General features: G+C 44.7%; 1 protein-coding gene and 1 long non-coding RNA gene across 5 annotated transcripts in view; one reads left to right on the top strand and one right to left on the bottom strand.

The window, feature by feature from the left end:
- Lnx1 (ligand of numb-protein X 1) overlaps positions 1-20,367 on the top strand; it is a 107,371-nt gene that overhangs the window by 69,179 nt on the left and 17,825 nt on the right. For 2 of the 4 annotated variants that reach the window (XM_021163798.3, XM_029477993.2), the window contains 4 exons: positions 6,424-6,665; positions 7,278-7,430; positions 11,744-11,946; positions 15,206-15,577. In XM_021163798.3, coding sequence (XP_021019457.1) covers positions 6,424-6,665; positions 7,278-7,430; positions 11,744-11,946; positions 15,206-15,577 — 970 coding nt within the window. The remainder of the gene's footprint in view (positions 1-6,423; positions 6,666-7,277; positions 7,431-11,743; positions 11,947-15,205; positions 15,578-20,367) is intronic. The other 2 variants (XM_085836760.1, XM_085836761.1) reach the window with 1 other exon arrangement.
- Positions 7,598-14,907, bottom strand: LOC147005162 (uncharacterized). The gene is made up of 3 exons (XR_015046943.1): positions 14,856-14,907; positions 8,674-8,776; positions 7,598-7,660 (listed from the first exon to the last, which is right to left on the bottom strand). It is a non-coding gene; the product is annotated as an uncharacterized LOC147005162 (long non-coding RNA).

Below are 20,367 nucleotides of genomic sequence, written 5' to 3'. Positions count from 1 at the left end.
CAGGAGAGTCATGTTGCTGCTGCTGCTGCTGTTTCTTGTTCTTCTTTATCCTTATCATTTCAAGACAGCGAAGGGCTCCTGCAGGTTTACACAGACATCTGTGTAGCCTTGGCCGTCCTAGAACTTGCTTTGTAGACCAGGTTGGCCTCAAACTGAGAGATCTGCCTTCCTCTGCCTCCCAGCTCCAGGGACTAAGGGTGGGTGCGCCACCCCCCATCTGGTTTATATTGCTTCTTAGAGAACTGAAAAGAGAGAAACAGGCCTGGCTCTCTTGCATTTGCAGTTTTTTCTATTAACGGGGCTTGGAATGTGCTTTGCTTTGAGATAGACGTATGCTGCATGTGTGTTTGTGTTTTGTTTGGACCACACAGTGTTTTTAAGCACGGTTTGGTGCCAATATTTTATATATATTTTTTTTTTCAGAAGATTTCACATTCAGATGTGGGGTCTAGTATCCAGATTGCTTGCTTCCAATAACACTGGCCTAGCTTTCTTCAGTGAAGCTCTGGGATGGGACTGAGTCTGTCTGTCAATCAACACTGCTCACCATGTTTCCCGCCCTCCCTCCCTCTTCTCCTTGCTTCACTAAGCTGTTGCATTCAATAGCTGGGTTAAAATGAGAGCAGACTGGGCAGTTCATGAATTCTACGTGAGGAACTGAGTCACATTTGGATCAGAAGTGAACGGAGAGAGGTAGTGAGGAGATCAGCTCAAAGGAGGGTTGCATAGCTATCATAAGTGGGTCAGGTCACAGACAGCGAGGAGCCCTTCCCTATAGGTGAGTTTGCACTAACCAGCAGGCTGAATTGTATGAAGGACACCCCCCTTAGGATATTTGCAAACCACGTCTGAGGACCATCCGGAACCTCGTGTCCTACTCCCATTAGCAACTCACACCAAAGACTTGGAAATTTCCTAGGAAGAGGTTTCCTTTTCTCCACTCACACTCCATCCCCTCCCCCCACAATTGCAGGGCACCTGGTGCCTTCAGAAGCAAGCTGTTCTGTGGCTCACTGCCGGCTTCAGTGAAGGAGCTCGGGACCCAACTTCATCAGTTCTAAGAAAAATGATCTCAGGATACTTGTTTCAGCAGACAGCGTATCCAAAGTTTGTGGTTTGGGTTGGAAAAATAAATGGTTTTCTGTGTTCCTTACTCCCATCCTTCAAGTTCATGGCCATCACCACCTGAGTGCTTAGGCGCAGGGTAACTGAAGGGAGCATAAATCCTGCTTGCTTTGAACACAGCCCAGGGTGCATCCTATCTTCCTGCCCTGGCCAACATTAATCACCTCTTCCTTCTCTGCTTCCCCCATTGGTGCCTGTAAATCAGGAGCCCCCAGTATTAGTCACTGCAGGAGCGATCATTAGTAAGTACAGCCATCACTTTCATCCATCACTTCGTGCCTCAGATTCAGGCTACGCCAAGAAGAAAGCTGACATTATAAAAGAATGGGTCATTGTTATCCTGGGCTTTTTTTTTTTTTTTTAAGCCTAGAAGTCTGAATAATTCTGCATTGTAGATTCTGCAACCCCCCTGGCTATTATAACTACAGCTAGGAATAGAGGCCAAGGAGAGAGAAGTCATTCATTTTACGCTGTGTTCCTTTTCTGGACTCAAAAATATGTCTTTAGAGCCCCAGGAACCTGAGACAGCTATGGTGTGTCTTAATGGTTTGGTTTGGTCTTGGAATTTACCCTCTTCGGGGCTCTAAAGGCACCAGTATGACATTCAGCTGCCTCACAGGGACAGGCTATGTCTCCAAAGAAAGGCATCGCTTTCCATAGGAACCATTCCAGACACCTGAGCTCTGGCTGAGCGCACGGTCAAGGGCACCCCTGCCTGCAGAGAGAGGCTGTCTCAAATCCACTGACAAGTCAGGAACTTCCTTTCCATGCACTGCTGACCAAATGCTGCTGGCCCACGGGCAAGTGCTCCGCTCTCCAATTACAGCTTTGGCGCTCTCCGATGCATCCCCGGCTCCGATTTTTTCCATCACACAGTATTTCTTCCAATTTTTAAATTCCCCATAGCAACAACTTTTCTCTTCTGGAGCAGAATCATTCTGAGCCAAAGTAACTGATGAGGAGAGTGAAACAAAACAAAACAAAACAAAACAAACCTCACGGACTCAAAAGGAATGGTAGGTTTCCCAGGGGAGGTATAAGCTGTGGCTTGTTCTGGCCTGTCCATCTCCTGGAAAACGAGGGTGTAAAGTTGTGTAATCACAGGCCCTTTCTACTAAGACTAACACCACATTTCATCACATTGAGGATGCTACGGACTGTTAGAAGCAATGTATTGTGTTTACTGACAAGAAAAGGGAATCTTTACACGTGCGTCCCGCTAAATTGCCAACCACCGTTAAACAGGGCTAGGTTGCTCACACCAGACGCCACTGGCTTTAGATGCACTTAGGTGAATCTGGCCACTCCCTCTGGCCTGGGTCACATTGCTCAGTGTGAAACAGGCGATCCTTTTCCATGAAAAATGTAGCATTGCTTTCATCCCCCTGGGAGTGTCTTTCTAATGAAAGAAACCATTTTTCTTTATTTTATTTCTAAATTGTATATATATATGTGTGTGTGCGTGTGTGTGTCTGTGTCTGTGTGGTTGGTGGGGGCATGGGGTGCACATGAGTATAAGAGTTCATGAAAGCCAGAGGAGTTAGATCCCACTGAAGTGTGAATTTCAGGAGTTGTGTGAGCCACACAACATGGGTGGCGTGAGCTGAGTGAGGTGGCCTCTGTGAGAACTGTATGTGCTCTTAACAGTGAGCCATCTTTTCAACACTTGGGGCATTTGGGGGCCGCAGAGAGGGCTCAGTAGTTAAGAGCACCCATGCTGGGTGTTCTCTGAGAGGATCTGGGTTCTCTTTCCAGCACCCACATGCAAGTTCAGAATGGTCTGTAACTCGAGTTATAAGGGAGCTGATACCTTCTTCTGGCCTCTGCCAACCCCAGGATGTATATTGTTTATACACACATACATACACACACAGAGGAGCTAAACACTGATACACATAAAATAAATAAATAAAAATAAACCAAGCAAGCAAATAAAGCATTTGGAAGCAAACAGCAGCATTGTGGACTTTCTTCTGGGCATTGCTGTCTGCTTCATTAAAAACAAAATTTGCATCCCTCTCCACTGGAACTTTATTGTTGTTTGGTTGGTTGGTTTGTTTTGTTTGGGGGGTCTTTTTAGACTTTGGGCGGCATAGTCAGTGATTAAGCATAGTAGACACTTCATCAATATATTTTGATCGTATTCTTTCCCTTTCCCCAATTCCTGTGAGATTGTCCTCACTTCCTTCTCCATACAACTTTGTGTTCTCTCAAAAAAAAAACCCAAAAATTTAAAAACAAACAAACAAAATACAAAAAAAAAAAACACAAAATCAAAATCAAAACAGACAAAACCCCCAATAAGACAAAACAAAAACAGATATTGCACACAACTGTGTGAGGTTCTGTGAGGTTCAGCTGCTCCTGGGCCAGGCGCCTGCCTGGAAGTGTTTGATTTAGCTAGTGGCCTCCATTGGAGAGAAACTAATTTTCTCTTTTTCAGCAGGTACCAATTGCAAATAGCTTATGAATTAATGAAGGGCTTTGTGTCTACTTCCCCTTCTTAGTGCTGGCCATTTTGTCTGGTGTGAACCTATGAAGGTCTTGTGGGCTGTCTTAGTCTATGAATTGCTGTGTCTGGAAGACACTGGTTCCTTGAAGCACCCACAACCTCTGGCCCTTATACACTTTCTACCTCCTCATCTGCATAGATCCCCGAGCCGTGAGGGGAAGGATTTGATGCAGACATCCCATTTAGGAATGAGTTCTCCAAAGTCTCTCACTCTCTGCACATAGTCCATTGTGGGTCTCTGTGAATTACCATCATCTGCAAAGCTGTGCTTCTTTGATGAAAGCAGAAGGGTGGGACCAGTGGCTGTAACAGTATGTCGATAATCAATCGATTCTGTTGAAGGCACTTGCATGGCAGCTAAAGTCAGTGATGCAAAGAGAGCATGAACCCAGTACAGAAGGAACATGGCAGTTCCACCATGGTGTCCTCCATGCTCAGGCAGTGACACCTGCTTCACAACGGCTATTCAGTGTCCCAAGTACACTGACCTCAGAGATGGGGATGTGAGAGGAGTGAGTGTCTCGGAATGGGAGCAGTCAAGCAATGGCTTCTATATCCCAAGAGCGGACTATGTGCAGCAAGGTGCTAAGATCCTGGCAGAACTTCATGTCAACAAACTTCATGCCAATAACTATGTGTAGATTGGAAATTTTTAGAGGCATGGCTAATTTTTTGGGTTTGTTATATTTATTTCTGAGGAGTAGGAATTGTTTACAGTGAGTGTGTATATTGATTGGCTGGTTAATTAGTTGATAGATTGGTTGGTTGATGAACGATTGACTGTGTCCACATGTATGCAGGAGCTCAGAGAGGTCAGGAAAAAGAGCTGAATCCCCTGGAGCTGGAGTTGTAGGGAGTTGGGGTCCCCCTGATGGAGGTGCCAGAAAGTAAGCCCAAGTCTTCTCTAAGAATAGCCAGAACTCTCAACCTTCGAGTCCAAGCCCCAGGGCAGAGGTTTTAGCCATCTGATCTAATTACTTCAGAGCTCACAGCTAGCTACATTCAGGGCAAGCCTTCTGATCCCAACTGTAGGATCCCTCCAGTCAGGTCTGCGTGCCTAAAACCCATCAACTGCAGGCCCACAGTGACCCCTGTCTCCTTTCAAGGACACAAAGCATCACTCAAATAAAATTACAAATGTTTATCCAGTTGGGTAGAGTGGTGTTCACGTATAACCTCATCACTCAAGAGACTGAGGCAGGAAGATTGTGAGTTCCAGGCCAGCCTGAACCACACAGCAAGACCCTGTTGCAGAAAACCTAAATGAATGAAAGAATGAATGAATGAATGAATGAATAAATAAATAAATGTTTATTTTAAGTAGTTCAGTTACAACATGATTACTGTGCTCTTTCTTTAAAAAAAAAAAAAAAAAGAGCCAGAGCGATGGCTCAATGGTTAAGGGCACTTGCTGACAAGCTTGAGGACAGAGTTTGATCCCTAGAACCCTCGTGGTGGGAGAGACCTGACTCCCACAACTTGTTCCCTGACTTCTTTGTGAGCTCCTCCTATGTATGTGTGTGTATACACATACATACTCACACTCACACACCCACAAATAATAAATATAGAAAAGGACTGTAAATAAGTAGAAAATAAAGACTTCAATCATACAAGGCAGTGGTTCTCAGCCTTCCTAAGGCTGCCCTTTAGTACAGTGCCTCATGTTGTGGTCACCTCCCGCCCCACTAAATTAGTTTTAGTCTTACTTCATAATTGTAATTTTGCTTCTGTTATGAATCATAGTATACATATCTGCATTTTCTGATGGTCTGAGGCAACCCCCACGACAATGTCGTCCAGGGTTTGTGTGATAAACGGAGAAGACTAACATAATCAGTAGCCCTGTGTCAGGCCAATGCCACTCAGAGGAATTCTTTAGAATGACTTCTGCGGGATCAGCAGCTGTGAGCTGTGTCATCTGATACCCTCTCCAGCAGAACGGTGTGTTAGTTAAAACATCACCAGTTTCTGACCAGACCGTTGTCAGTGAGCTAAAATGATTGGCCCAGTGGCAAGGAAACATGTTCGTAAAACTAAGGATCCAGATAGGCTCAAACGCCGGTCTTCAGAGCCCTGGGCATTCCTCCCTCTCCCTAATGTATACTTTACAGTGTTTGGGTTTTGGGGAAATGCAGTGAATAAAATGGATAGAGAGATGAACAGAAAGATCTCTGTTGTCAATAAAAAAAAAAATCAAAGATGTTTTTCTCCCCCGATGCTGTGAGATGTGACATCTTTCAGTGTGTGAGAGCTCCTGGCATTGACTCCTCTGAAGAGCATGCAAGGCGCTACCAGACCAACCTAGCAACAGGAATGGAAGCCATCACGCCCGCCCCCTAGAGACTAGCAGTTCCGAGTAAACCTTGTGGCTTTGTGGCGAGTGCGATTCTGTTTCCATGGTCGGCTAAATACAGGATCTGGGAGTGGCCTTGAGTATTTATGTCCAATGCTGTGGGATCTAACCCAAAAGAAAGGGGTGAGAATGTGATTAGGGGTTTTGGTAGTCAAAATAAACAGTCACCAAGTCCAAATGTTAGAGATCCCTGTCCTCAACCCCAGTCAGGTAGATGTGATTTCCTACTGCTCGACAGTAGAGATTATATGCTAGGAGAATATAACAGGCAATTTAAAAATATTACTTCTCAAGTCATTAATGTATTTGGCCGGCCAGCATATATTGAATTCTTATGTGTGAAAGGGGAGGGGTGTACAGGGACAAGCATGTGTATTGATTGGGGAAGTTCTGACTAAAAAGTCTAAATGCCCCTCTGGCTTTATTCCAGCTGCAAAGGGGCCTCCCACTACGGCCTGACCAAGGACAGGAAAAGGCGCTCTCAAGATGGCTGTCCTGATGGTTGCGCCAGCCTCATGGCAACGACACTCTCCCCAGAGGTTTCTGCAGCCGCCACCATCTCTTTAATGACAGATGAGCCTGGCCTAGACAACCCTGCCTACGTGTCCTCGGTGGAGGATGGTGAGCCAGTAGCCAACTCCTCAGACTCTGGCCGGAGCAACCGGACTAGGGGTGAGTCAAAAATGGGAGGGTGTCTGGGAATGGGCTCCTGGTTTTCCCTGGGATTGCCCTCTGTAGAATACCCGTGGTGGAAAGTTCTCGAAATGTTTTTTTTTAAAGGGAAAATGGTTCTGGTAGTTTTGGCCGACACTCAATGTCCAGTTCTCCAACAGGAAATGAAAGTTTAAGTGACCATGTGATCTGAGTTGGTAATGGAGGGTGAGGTGAGGTCTGATGATTTACAGTTCCTGCAGAGAGGGGACCTCCCCGGCCTTCTTTGGAAAGTGATGTTCTATCCACTCCCATCCAAGGGGGAGAACAGATTTTTTTTTTAAATAGTGAGATATGTTATTTTACTACATAAAAAATTTAGAACTACAGGTAAATAGCGATCACTGTTTTAATATCCCAATGTCCCAGTTCATACGCTTTAGACCGAAAAGATTTCTTCTTTGCTTGTTTTGAAGCAACACCTCACTCTGCACCGGGGCTGGCTCTGGCCTCCTGAGCTTCCTGGCTACCTCCTGAGTGCTGAGATCACAGGCACACAGCAGCACGCTTGGCTCGCAGATGATTGCCGTGAGCCTGTGCCTCTCGTCTCCATTGATCTCTCTCTCTCCTCAGCACGTCCCTTTGAGCGCTCCACTATGAGAAGCCGGTCTTTCAAGAAGATCAACCGAGCTCTAAGTGCTCTCCGGAGGACGAAGAGCGGGAGTGTCGTTGCCAACCACGCTGACCAGGGCAGGGACAACTCTGAGAACACCACTGTCCCTGAAGGTAAAGGGAATCTTGACTCCACCCCTAGGCGGGCTGAAGGCTGGCTTGCCAGAGTCACTTGAAGGGATGGTGGTAGCCTGACCAATGCACACCCTCTGTGACCTCTGTCTTTCCAAGGGTACATAGCCTTGAGTGACCTCATTTGAGTAAGGACAGGGACTCTTGTCTTCTTTGTTGTCTTTTTACACAGGTAAGGAAAATTTCATCTGTTCCTGGGCTCCAGGTGCTGGCTTAATGCACATGAAAATAATGATTATAGTTAGAGCGTGAAAAGCATTTTATTTCATTCTCACCCAATGGCACTGTGCACAGGCTTCTGCTGAGACAGAAAAAGTCACAGACACTGCGAATTCTATATAAACTGATAGCCTATTGTTTTGCCTATTGTTTTGATTTTCTTTTTTTAAAGAATTATTATATATATATAATAAATAATATATATGAATACACTATAGCTGTCTTCAGCCACACCAGAATAGGGCATCAGATTCTATTACAGATGGTTGTGAGACACCATGTGGTTGCTGGGAATTGAACTCAGGACCTCTGGAAGAGGTGTCAGTGCTCTTAACTGCTGAGCCATCTCTCTAGCCCCTGTTTTGATTTTTCTATACTAACTTATTTATAGTGTGTGAGTGGAGGTGGCTGTGCACACCTACATTCACATGTACTCATGTACCGCAGTGCATGTGACTCATGTGACTGCCAAAGGACAACTTGCAAGGGTTGGTTTTCTCCATTCACCACAAGGGTCTTAGACTGGAATTCAGCAAGTACCTTGAGCCACTGACCCATTTCGAGGGCCCTTGAAAAGCATCTTAGACTGAGGCTGGCACATTGGCTAGACTAGTATTCTTAGTGTACACGTACCCACACATACTCACACACACACAGGGTGCTCTAAGTGTTCTATGTGCTCAGACACCCCATGACCATGGCACATTTCCAGGTCACTGGTATCTTACTGGTGTGGCTCTCAGGGTGCTCCATGGTCAGCCTATTTTCAGGAGCATATACCAAGACACACAGAAGTCACTCAACTTGTTCCAAATGACAGTGTTGACCTTTGGGGCCACAAGAGAAAGCTGCATATCTTAGTGTGCATATATGGTACATGTTTCCCAATATAAGTGGATCTGAAAAGACATTCTGTTCACTTCATATTGAAGCCTTTAGGTTAAATCAACATTTGTTTTCTGAGACAGGCTCTCACGTTGTAGCCTTGGCTAGCCTTAGAACTTACTGTGTAGATCAGGCTGACCTCAAACTTGCTGTGATCCTTCTACATTTGCCTCTTAAGAGTAGTGGGCGTGCAAGCGTGCAGCACATCTGGTTTGTATGAAATGCTATAGTAAAACAATAACATGGAAAGTCAAAACAGCTCTTCATGTACCAGCCAATGCTCTAAAGAGTCGTGCCTGTGTCAAAAGAATGAGAAGTGATAAAGACTGTCAATCCTAGTTCACAGCTAAGGAGAGTGATCCAGAGAGGTTAGGCAAGTAGTCCAAAGTCACACACACAAAACCACAAACATGCACACACACACACACACACACACACACACACACACACACAGAGAGAGAGAGAGAGAGAGAGAGAGAGAGAGAGAGAGAGAGAGAGAGAACATAGGATTTTAACTTGATGCTTCTGGCTCTTTTAACACCTTCCAAAACTGTCTTTGGGGTTGAAGGTTAAAGTCCCAGGTGCTTTATTTACTATGCTTTGGAAAATTCATGCACAGCATCTGAGACTACTGGCTTGGCTCTGCCACTCCCCACCACCACCACCACCACTTGCCCACAATGCTCTTTCCTCATGTGCCTGTGTGGCTTCGAATGCCTCCCAGCTACTGGCCAATCTGCATCCTCCATCTCCTTCCCACGGCCAATCTAACTCTTTACCCAGAAACAGGGATTAGAATCCACGTTTGTCAGTCAGTGAGGACTGAAGACAAGAGTCCCAATGTCCTAGTTCAGTTTACAGAGAATATTCTTAAATCCTATAATCTTTAGATAAAAAAATTTGATCGAATTCTTCAGGTCCAGTCTAGGACAATTTTGGCAGTTTAAAAATGTTTTTAACCTTTCAAAGCCACAAGGATCTCATTGGTCTGGCTCAAAGGGATATTATTTAAGAGTGTGAGACTAGGCATGTCCTGTCAAATCACAGAATCAGAAATCTTCCAGTTGTTTATGGAGAACAGTGTTTGTGTCTGTTATGAAGGTAGAAGGGAGAAAGAGAGGGAGACTCAGGATCTTTGATCATTATTTCCAAAACTTTCTTTGCTTAAAATGATTTTTCAAAAAATTTTCCATTATGATACCAGACATGTTCTGACACACGCATGAGATAAAAGCCGACTTAGTGCAGTCAGATCAGTTTAAGCATTAACTGAACTCACTCGCTCACATACTGTTAGCACCAGGAACTGACAGACTGAGGCAGCTACTCACAGCCTCACAGAAGTCATTTGCTGACATGAAATTAAGTCTGAGTGGAGTTTAAGACCCACATTTACACTGTCACGGGCTTCCTCTAGCTACTGCGTTACCTCGCTAATTATGCTGTATAGTAATGGCAACAGGCTTTAGTTTTCTGTATACTTTTCATAGAGAGTTAAGTTCATTTAGACAAGAGGATCATGGTTATAAGTTTTAAAAATAACTGTAAGGAGTGGTGTATACAGAAACAGGCTCATAATGTATCTTCCTTGCTGACAGAACTAAAGGGGTCTCCAAAGACTAAGGCTGCTGTCCGCAGCTGTTGGACTTGAATGTCTCTTCCTCTGCATCCTAAGTGTCTGAGCTACACAAAAGGAGCCACTTCCCAGCTAGTCTAGGCATGACTTGTTCTCAGCAGTTGGTGTCCCCTCTAAATACTTCTGTTCCAACTGAACTGGAAAACAGTGCCAGTCAGTGCTTCTGCCAGTCAGTTCTTGGTCTCTAGGGCCTGTCCCTGTGGATTTTGACCTGGCTGTGAACATATGATTCCTGGGGAACTATTGAGGCCATAAATGTGCTAACCCTCAGAAGCCTGGTCTTCCTCACCCAACTCTGAGGCCATATTACTCCATGGCTTCCTCTCTGCGTGCACATGTACACACACACACACACACACACACACACACACACACACACACATGCATAAAGGACTGTCTGTCACTGTGCAGCTTCAGCATGACCTAGACAGCTACTCTGTGTCTGCCACAGCCACAAAGAGGGAGCTAGGACATGATTCCTGGGGAAAGCTGACTTAGGTCAAAAACTAAGGTTAGGCAACAGTGGCTCACTCAATCTTTGATCCTCTCTTTAGCACTTAGGTCAGTGATCCAGGTAGATGAGGAACACGTCTTAAGGAGACAGCTGTAAGACTCTGACCTTGCTCTCGCCGGGCATGGTGGCGCACGCCTTTAATCCCAGCACTTGGGAGGCAGAGGCAGGTGGATTTCTGAGTTCGAGGCCAGCCTGGTCTACAGAGTGAGTTCCAGGACAGCCAGGGCTATACAGAGAAACCCTGTCTCAAAAAAACAAAAAAACAAAAAAACAAACAAAAAAAAGACTATGACCTTGGCCTCTCCGTGCCTGTCAACCAGGTCTTTTGACTGCTGTGTTTGACAGCAGTATCTGCCAGAGGGCTGATGACTGCTGGGGTCTGAAAAGCAGAGTCTCAGATCTTCCTAAATGACCTCAGCAGAGGACAGAAGAGCAGATTCTATTTTTGTTCCTGGATAAGAAAGTAATGAAATCACAGTTCACTCCCTGAAGACATCAGTTCATTAGTTCGTTCCTATTCAAGCAGTAAGCATCAGCCGGAGGCTCCAGTGTGCAGAGAGGTCTGTGCACAAAACCATGGGTCAGCCAGAAAGTGCCGCCTCCACAATGTAATCAGAGTAGTTTAAACATTAATTGAAGCAGTCTGTCGAATTAACATTGGGAACAGACAGCTACATGAGCCCGATAGCAAAGCCAGTTGCCAGATTATGGAGTCCAGATCGTGATATGAGACATGGGCACAGACAGCAGTAATGAAAGGCTGGATACCGTGAGAACAGTCTATAGGAATCGTGTGTTTAGTGACAATGAGGAAAAGAGAGATTGGGATAGAGTTGAATTGGAATTATTTTGTGCATGCCTTGAAGGAAATTCTGGGTTTCGGCCCAGGATGAAAAACATTCCAGTAGAGAATGCTGGCACCAAGGCAGGAAAGTGGTGCCACACACAGGGAACTGTCAACAGTTTAGCTTGGCATTCAGAGTGGCTGGAGATGCCCGTGGAGTAGATGTCTGAAACAAATACTGTTTCTGTCCATTTCAGTCTTCCCAAGGTTGTTTCACCTGATTCCAGATGGTGAAATTACAAGCATCAAAATCATCAGAGCAGATCCCAGTGAAAGCCTCTCCATAAGGCTGGTGGGGGGCAGCGAGACGCCACTGGTCCACATCATCATCCAGCATATTTATCGCGATGGAGTGATTGCCAGAGATGGACGACTGCTGCCAGGAGACATCATTCTCAAGGTGCCCATGAGGCGTGAGCTTGTAACCATAGGCTACAAGATTGTGAGCTGTAGGCTGTGCGTGGCACATAATTTAAGTCCTTAAAGGTTGGATGGGTAGGTGGGAAGAGAGATGGATGATTGGCCAGAAGATGGGTGGATAAGTGGATGCATAGATGAATAAATAATATCCTTCAGAGCCAATTGTAGTAGATGGGCAAATGGATGCTTAGATGGATGGGTGGACTGGTGGGTGGATGAATGGATGTGTAGCCAGGCAGATAAGTGGATGGGTAGATGACAAACAGGATAAATAGAATGAAATAAAGATAGATACTTTCTTTCCACAGTTACATTGATGTAAATCTCCTATGAAGAGCTCTAGTGTAACACTTCTGGGTCTTTCACTCTTCCCCCATCTCTCTATTTACAATCACTTCTCTTTGTATCATTGTATGTCTCTTCTCTCTGTTACCGTATCCCTTTCTGTCTTCTCTGCCTTTTTCCCTTCGACTTTGTTTCCGTGGTCCCTCTTTTCTTTCTCCAGTTCTTACTTTTCTTCTCTTCCTCTTCTTGATCTTTCTGTGGCCTTCCTTTTAATTTTTTCTTAAATTAATTTAATTTAATTCTTTCTTAAATTGTAAAGCAGATTAATGGGAACTGCTGTATTTGATCTAATTGTGTTCAGATGCCTTTCTGAAGAAAATCTCCTGTGGCTTAATGGCCACAGAAGTCGCATGACCCAGAAGGCTTCCAGGGGAGGCAGGAGTGGAATGACCTGGCTTGGGCATACTGTCCTCTGAGGCATGGTGGAGAAGAGAGACTTTCCAGAAGAATTTTCTGGACAGAAAGGGGGGGAGGAGGTGGGAGACTGTTTATCAAACAGATGTCAAATGTGAGCCAGCAGGACTAGAATTCCCTCCCTATGCATCTACTTCTTATCTGATACTCAGATAACAGTTCCATCCCACCCTTTGCAGGCAGCAGAGGGACAATCCCTGTCTCGGCATGAGCTGTTTGTTTGGCAAACTAATTGGAATAAGAGGAGAAATAATTGAAACCAGTTACTGTAGAAATGTTGACATTCCCACTGGTCGCTGGGATGTGGCACAAGCAGGGCCCACCACTTTAGTGGGCCACAACCATCAGGACCCCAGTCACAGTGTGTGTGTGTGGGGGGGTTCTCCCTGCTCCCATGGGGACTACTGCCTGGGAGGGCTGCCTAGGAAAGTTCTCTTTGTTGGCTCTGAGCTGGAGGCCCTTGCAGATAAAAGGAATGCCAAGAACTATCACCAGGTGACCCTGACTTTTCCTGACTCTAGGAATAATGGGATGGCAGGCTCTGCCACCTTCCGGGTAATGTTCCCTTGGACAAGGGGGTGCCTTGTCTTCACTGAAGGAGCCCCATCTACCTCTGAGCTGGAGCAGGAGGTGACTGACCTCAAATAAGGCCAATGTGCCTCTAACAATGGCTTCAAGTACAAAAAAATCGTAGCAAACTCTAGAAACTGAAGAAACGTCTTGCTCATTGTGGGGCCCGTTCCTTAAGCAGTGCAGGGCTGCTGGGAATTGTTTCCTTCCAGGGCAGTGACAAACACTGGGGCTACAGCCTCCAGGCTGGGCCTGTGGAGCCAGGATAATTAAAGCCAGAAAGTCGGCTGCAGCAGCAGTCCTGTAGATTATCAGAGGCCTAGCTTTGGGATATTTAAGGAGTACTAGTGAGTGGCCAGGCTTTCAGTAAATAGCCTCGAATGTTCCTTTAGCATTAATTTGTTTGGAATTATTCAAGCCCCAGGCATCCCTGTATAGTTAGAACCCAGACAAAGGATCTTGCAGACATCCATCTTGATTGGGTACCTGGCATTCCTATAAGTACACGGTCACACTCATTCACACCTACAAATACACACACAGGCACACTCAAGGATACTGTATCATACAACAGCACCTTCATACACACAAGCCAACTCACAGGTACTGTACCATACAATAACACACATGGGCTCAGGTCCACTCATACATACTATGTCATACAACATACACACTTGGGCCCACTCACACATACTATGTCATACAACACACACACACATTCATACTCTAACATGCAAGAGCATACACATACTCACATAGATAATATAATGTGAAAACACATTCAGGCACATTCCCATAGATACCATAACAAACAAACACACCTACACATGATCAGGCTCACTCACACAGATACTCTACACAGTCACACAATTAAGCACATATTCTCTCTCTCTCTCTCTCTCTCTGTCTGTCTGTCTGTCTGTCTTTGTCTCTCTCTGTGTGTCTCTGTCTCTCTGTGTCTCTCTCTGACTCTCTCTCTCTCTCTGTCTTTGTCTCTCTCTGTGTGTCTCTGTCTCTCTGTGTCTCTCTCTGACTCTCTCTCTCTCTCTCTGTCTTTGTCTCTCTCTGTGTGTCTCTGTCTCTCTGTGTCTCTCTCTGTCTCTCTGTGTCTCTCTCTGACTCTCTCTCTCTCTCTCTCTCTGTCTCTCTCTCTTTTTCTCTCCACACACATGGAAGATCTGGAAGTGACAGTATGGGTAACCCAGTAAGATAGCGTTGGTTGAGTTTTGGAAAGACAGTCTCAGCTTGTTTTGTTCTAGAAGGCACTGGATATTACCATCTGATGTTGGGGCGCAGAGCTGTGGCCAGGCCTGTGCTTCATATGCACTGTGCTTCCAGAATGCTAATTTGAGTAAAACTGGGAGGTAACTGTTTTTTTGTTTTTTTCTTCTTCAAGACAGGGGTTTCTCTGTATAGCCTTGGCTATCCTGGAACTCGTTCTGGCTGGCCTCTAGCTCAAAGAGATCTGTCTGCCTCTGCCTCCCAAGTGCTGGGATTGAAGGCATGTACTACCCCTGCTTGGCATGGGAAATGTCTGGGGATTTTCTTTCATATACTTACATCTCTTTCTTCCATCCTTTCTTCCTTATGAACTAAAAAAAAAAAAATTAAATTGGCAGGCAACATGAAAGTCAGGATTCTGTAAATATACAAGCTGAGGGAAGGACTAGGGTGAAGGAAGATAGTGTAGAGTCACAGAGGCCAGAAAATGACTGTGGAAGATTAGGCTATTTGGATACAGGATAAAAGGAGGTGGCAGAGCAGGCCAGGGGACAATATCCCTCTGATTCTGTAGGCTTGGGCTTGTGATGGCTTGATTTGGTTCTTGTGATGCTAAGGAGCAACCCCTTGTTGGCCTGGACCTTTTCAGAAGGCTTACAGTAGGCTTACTCACATGGCCCCACCCCCAGGTCAACGGCATGGACATCAGCAATGTCCCTCATAACTATGCCGTGCGGCTCCTGCGGCAGCCCTGCCGGGTGCTGCGGCTAACGGTGCTGCGGGAGCAGAAGTTCCGTAGCAGAAGCAATGCGCACGCGCCGGAGTACTTCAGACCTCTGGATGACAGCGTCCATGTAATCCTCAACAAAAGCAGCCCCGAGGAGCAGCTTGGCATAAAGCTGGTGCGCCGGGTGGATGAACCCGGCGTGTTCATCTTCAACGTGCTAAATGGAGGTGTCGCTGACCGACACGGCCAGCTGGAGGAGAATGACCGTGTGCTGGCCATCAACGGGCATGACCTTCGATTCGGCAGTCCAGAGAGTGCAGCTCATCTGATTCAGGTGGGTCAGAAGTCACCCTAAGATCCCAGTCAGAAACACCCACATGAGCAGGACCACTCAGTCCCCTTACCATGTACGCTGAGAGAGCCTTCCCTCTAAGGAGGTCAGTCCAAGGGCTGGCGTTTTCAATGAACGAGGAAGAACCCAGTGTACACAAATGATGCCCCTTGGGTCATGATCTTTACTGAGAGTATTGTGGTGTTATGTATTCTGTCTCTCCATATATATATATATATATATATATATATGAATGATGGGATGGAGATTATATATATATACATACATAAAATGATTATAATGATATAAGCTATATATGAGAATATATATGAATATATGTATGTATGTATATATATATATATATATATATATATATATATATATATATATATATATATGTATGTATGTATATATATCCCATCTTTTCCCTCTAGTCTGCTTTGGTTCTGCTTTGATTCTATTTTATGGCTACCTGCCAATTAGGAATGTAAAATACTGTGGCAAATAATATTCTACATGTACCTAGATCATTGTCCAGCAAGGTTAAGCACTCAGTGAATAAATGCTTATTATATGTAAATATTTAACTAATAAATTAGTCAAATTATGAACAGGTAAATATATATGCAATATATTTTGCTCTGGGGGGTTATTTTTTTTTTTAATCAAACCTGAATTCACCACCTACATTTTGTTTTTACATGCTTTGAGCTTTGACCCTCTGGTGTAATCTCTACTTTTTATCTCCTTGACTTTGCTTAGTTATCACTACTTGAGCCTCTATGTACCAAGCAGTGCCTGGTACAGTGATGAACTGGTGATGGTGGTTGCTTTGCTTGCTTCTCAGACCTTGAAAAACATTCCGTTTCTGATTTTGTACAGCCAAGAAGGCCGAGCTAGACTAGAAAAACTGACCAGGTAAAATAGCCACACGTGAAATGAAAGTCTCCAAACCCTTCGAGAAGAAACTACTTAGCTTAATTTTTGGATTTTGGGGGGGGGTGTTTTTTGTTTGTTTGTTTGTTTGTTTGTTTGTTTGTTTTACCTTCAAAAATTAGACTCTAAGGGGCTGTCCATATTTTTTCATGTTACACTTGTTAGCGCCCTCTGCAGGTCACCCAGTGTAACTCCCATTCAGGAGCTCATCTTTGCCAACTGTAACTTGTGCAACAGGCAAAAGAAAAACTTTTAACTCATGTTATTTGGAAAAAATCTTGATTACATGTGGCATTTTACTCTTGAAGATTAATAACAGAAGAACATGTTTTTCCCTGAGAAAGTAAATGTATGAAATAAAATCTTGCCTAACAGTGGGAATTCCTTTCTTTAAAAATCCCTTTGCTTATAAAACAAAGCCAATCTGCTTTATAAGCAGAAAGAAAACTTTTTATTTCTCAGAAAGGCTAGGGTCAAGCTAGTTGGGAAAGAAATTTTTAAAATAGATATTGTAAAATTCTCTCTCTCTCTCTCTCTCTCTCTCTCTCTCTCTCTCTCTCTCTCACACACACACACACACACACACACACACACACACACACAAAACAAAAAACGCTAAGCAATAGCTTGCTGTCTCAGAAAAGTGGATTTTATTTATGTGATACCTGTAACACACACCAGACTGCAGGGATTAAACTAAATCCCCTTCAAAGATTGGGACTCAGATTTCCCCGGGGCCTTGGCTGTGCTGCCTGTGTCTCTCCCTCCCCGCACCCCCCCCCCCCCACTAGAATCACATTTGCTCACAAAGGAATTCCCAGAGAACAGTCCTCTTGGTCTTCTTCTCTCCCATCACACCACACTTTTTGCTTACATAGCAGAGACCACAATGATTTTAAATTGGAGCAACTTTACCTGTGTGAAGCCCCTAACCTCGGCTTCCTCAGCAGCTGCCAGGGCAGACCTGACCCTAGTTTAAGACACCTGGAGAGTCGAGGCCCTTTAAGAAGGAAAACTTCAAGAAAATAACACCTCATGCAGGGAGCCATTGACTACCTGGCACCTTAGTAAGGGCCACATGAGTGAGTCTTTACCATTGTTGACTTCTCAGGCTTTTTGAGCATCCTTACTGGAGAAACTACATGGAAAACAAGCCTGTCAGAACTCTCTGATGTTACATCTGTATCCCTGAGGGTTGGCACATCCCACCCAGTTATTCTCACGAGAACCTGGGAGTTCTAAGAACATGAGGAATTCCCATCCATGTGCAATTCTAGACTCTAGTGAGTTATGCTTGTCTAAGAGTTCAAATATATACAGACAGTGAAGAAAGCAATTGTGAATTTCAAACTGAGTAACTTTCCATGGGCGTTTCTCTTCTTCTTTTCCTTCCTTCCTTCCTTCCTTCCTTCCTTCCTCTCTTCCTTCTCTCTCTCTCTCTCTCTCTCTCTCTCTCTCTCTCTCTCTCAACCCCCCAGAAACTGAAAAAAATCAAATCAATTTATAGAAGTGGGTGGGAAGTAAATGGGGGCATTCATGGCCATATATGTGATTTCTGTTCCTTGGATAAACTAATGTTTAAATATACAGTTGTTTCATCAGAGATCTGAAAGTCAGCCTGTTAAACCTTTAAAAAGAACGTGTTAGGATTCTCAAGTCAGCATTCCAGGTCTTGAGTTGCTCTTTGTACCTGGAAAGAAAGAGGCACAACTCTTGTGGGGATTTAAACATTCAAGTCTCTGGGAGCCAATAACAACCACCAGTGAAATAGGACCTGCTGGGTCTGTGTGTGTTTCTACAAATCAGCACAGCTCATGTAGAACCCAAGCCCTGCTTACATAAATTGCCTTACCAGGCTCCCGTAGTAAATTTAGTGTGCATAGACTAAACTTAAATCTGCTTATGCTCAATTCGCAAAGCCCAGATGATTACTAAATAGGACTCAAAATTTCCCCATTTTCTTGAGAGAGCGGGACTTGGAAGCCCATATAACATTTCATGAGAATGACTTAGGCGGAGCTGTACATTACATCCGAGTGTTAAGGGGCCTGGACACCCCGTTGCCCTTCCTGCAGCATACAGACACCCTTCCCCACCCCCGCATGCTTATTCCTTTACTGTGGAAGGGAAATAATCTTGGGAATAATAACATCCAGCTCCCAGAAGAGAAGCGGTGCTGAGGCAGGGGAGTGCTGTGGTTGTCCTTTTGTCTATTGATCAGCAGTTTCAGGGATCCGGGCACCAGATTCTTATGTTGAGTGTGTCACTGACGTCGGCATGGCCGTATTTCCTTCATCGCTCAGTCTCTTATTTCTACAATGTAATGTGCTGCTGTGATGATGAAGCTGTATGTGGAGCTACAGACTAGTAAGGAAAACAGAGCAAGTGTCGGGTCTAATTCTCCTTTCCGGCTCTGGTGGAATGCCCAGATCTTCTTACCACCTTTCCTCACAGCTCCTCAATTTCCTGTTTCTGTGACTGGGTCTCTGATGCTGTTTAACTCACGGAAGAGGGTCTACTCTCTAGAAGAGAGGCATGATTTTTTTTTAATTAACATACTAGGCAGTGCTTAGTACTAAAATCTCAGAGATGGGCAAATTCTAGGATTACACCAAGTTCATACATCAACTTCCCATACACTATTAGCTTATTCTAGACTTATATTCCCAAAGCCTGCAGTTCTTGGCTCTGTGGAAATAATTTCCCCTGAGAAGTTCTTTTACTCCCAAGAGGGGAGGGCAAGGATAAGAGCTTTGTTCCTGACCTTGTTACTTGGTTTGTTGTATCTGTATAGTCAACAAGGATGGCTGTGACTTTGGCATGATTCTGGCTTAGCAGTTGGTTCTAATGTCTGTACTGCCAAGGAGGGTCTGTGTTCCATTGTATGGTTTCAGAGACAGGCTGTGCTGTTGTGAAGGCCTGACAACTTTTCTGCCACCTTCCAATGAGTTGTTAATAATGAAACAGATGTCTGTACCTCTTGGCCCTGTAGAACACAGAGACAGTAGCCTTTGCATGAAATAACAAGATGAGACTGTATCCTGACGCCCTCTGTGCTGTTAGTCCATCTAGCAAGAAGACTCCACTAGGATGGCTAGACTAGAATTTATTGTCTTGGTCCAATTCTACACCCCAGCCATACTCAGCATCATTAGAGTGGGACCAGTGCTCGCATTGCAAGCACTGATGATAAAGAGTAGGAATAGCTGCCCCAGAAAAGACAAAAGCGAGATGGAATCGAGCCATCTTTAAAGATGGTTGTCTCGGTAGGCAATGTTTTGGTCCTGTCTTACAAGACATGGCTAGAATTGACTGAAGTTCAGTGTAAAGACTGGCTTTTTAACTAGTGCTCTATTTAACTTGCCACATACTACTTAGGAAAGTTCAGCTCCCTGTTTTGGGGAGCACGGACACATGAGTTGATTGACAGCATGACAGTATGTTGTCGTTGAATTGAAGCAGGACCCACAGAGAAAAAAGTAGGCTTGATGATGTCTGGCGGCTCTTACATATCTGTGACCTTCTGCATGGATGCAAGCAGAGCGCCACAGTGCCCAGGGCTTTGGAAGCATGTGCTGGATGAAGCAAGAATGATATTTAAATGTTGAAGAAATGAGATCACCAAGCAGTGTAGAAACACCCGTCCCACAAGTGTCTGTTGAAGATCAGTTAATACTAGGCCGCTGCTTCTTTCTGGGGATTTTTAAAGAGTTAGATGCGTAGGATGAATTTTGTTAAGAAACAATTTTTAATTATATTCGTTTTGTTTGGTGTGCATGTGCAAAAACACATGCACAAATGTGCAGTCAGGGTCAGGTGACAATTTGTAGGAGAGGTCACTTCTCTCTGTCCATCAT

The sequence above is a fragment of the Mus caroli genome, unplaced genomic scaffold (genome assembly GCF_978045245.1).
Source record: "Mus caroli unplaced genomic scaffold, Mus_caroli_1 scaffold_4, whole genome shotgun sequence".
NCBI classification, from domain to species: Eukaryota; Metazoa; Chordata; class Mammalia; order Rodentia; family Muridae; genus Mus; species Mus caroli.
This window is presented reverse-complemented; position numbering and strand designations above follow the sequence as displayed.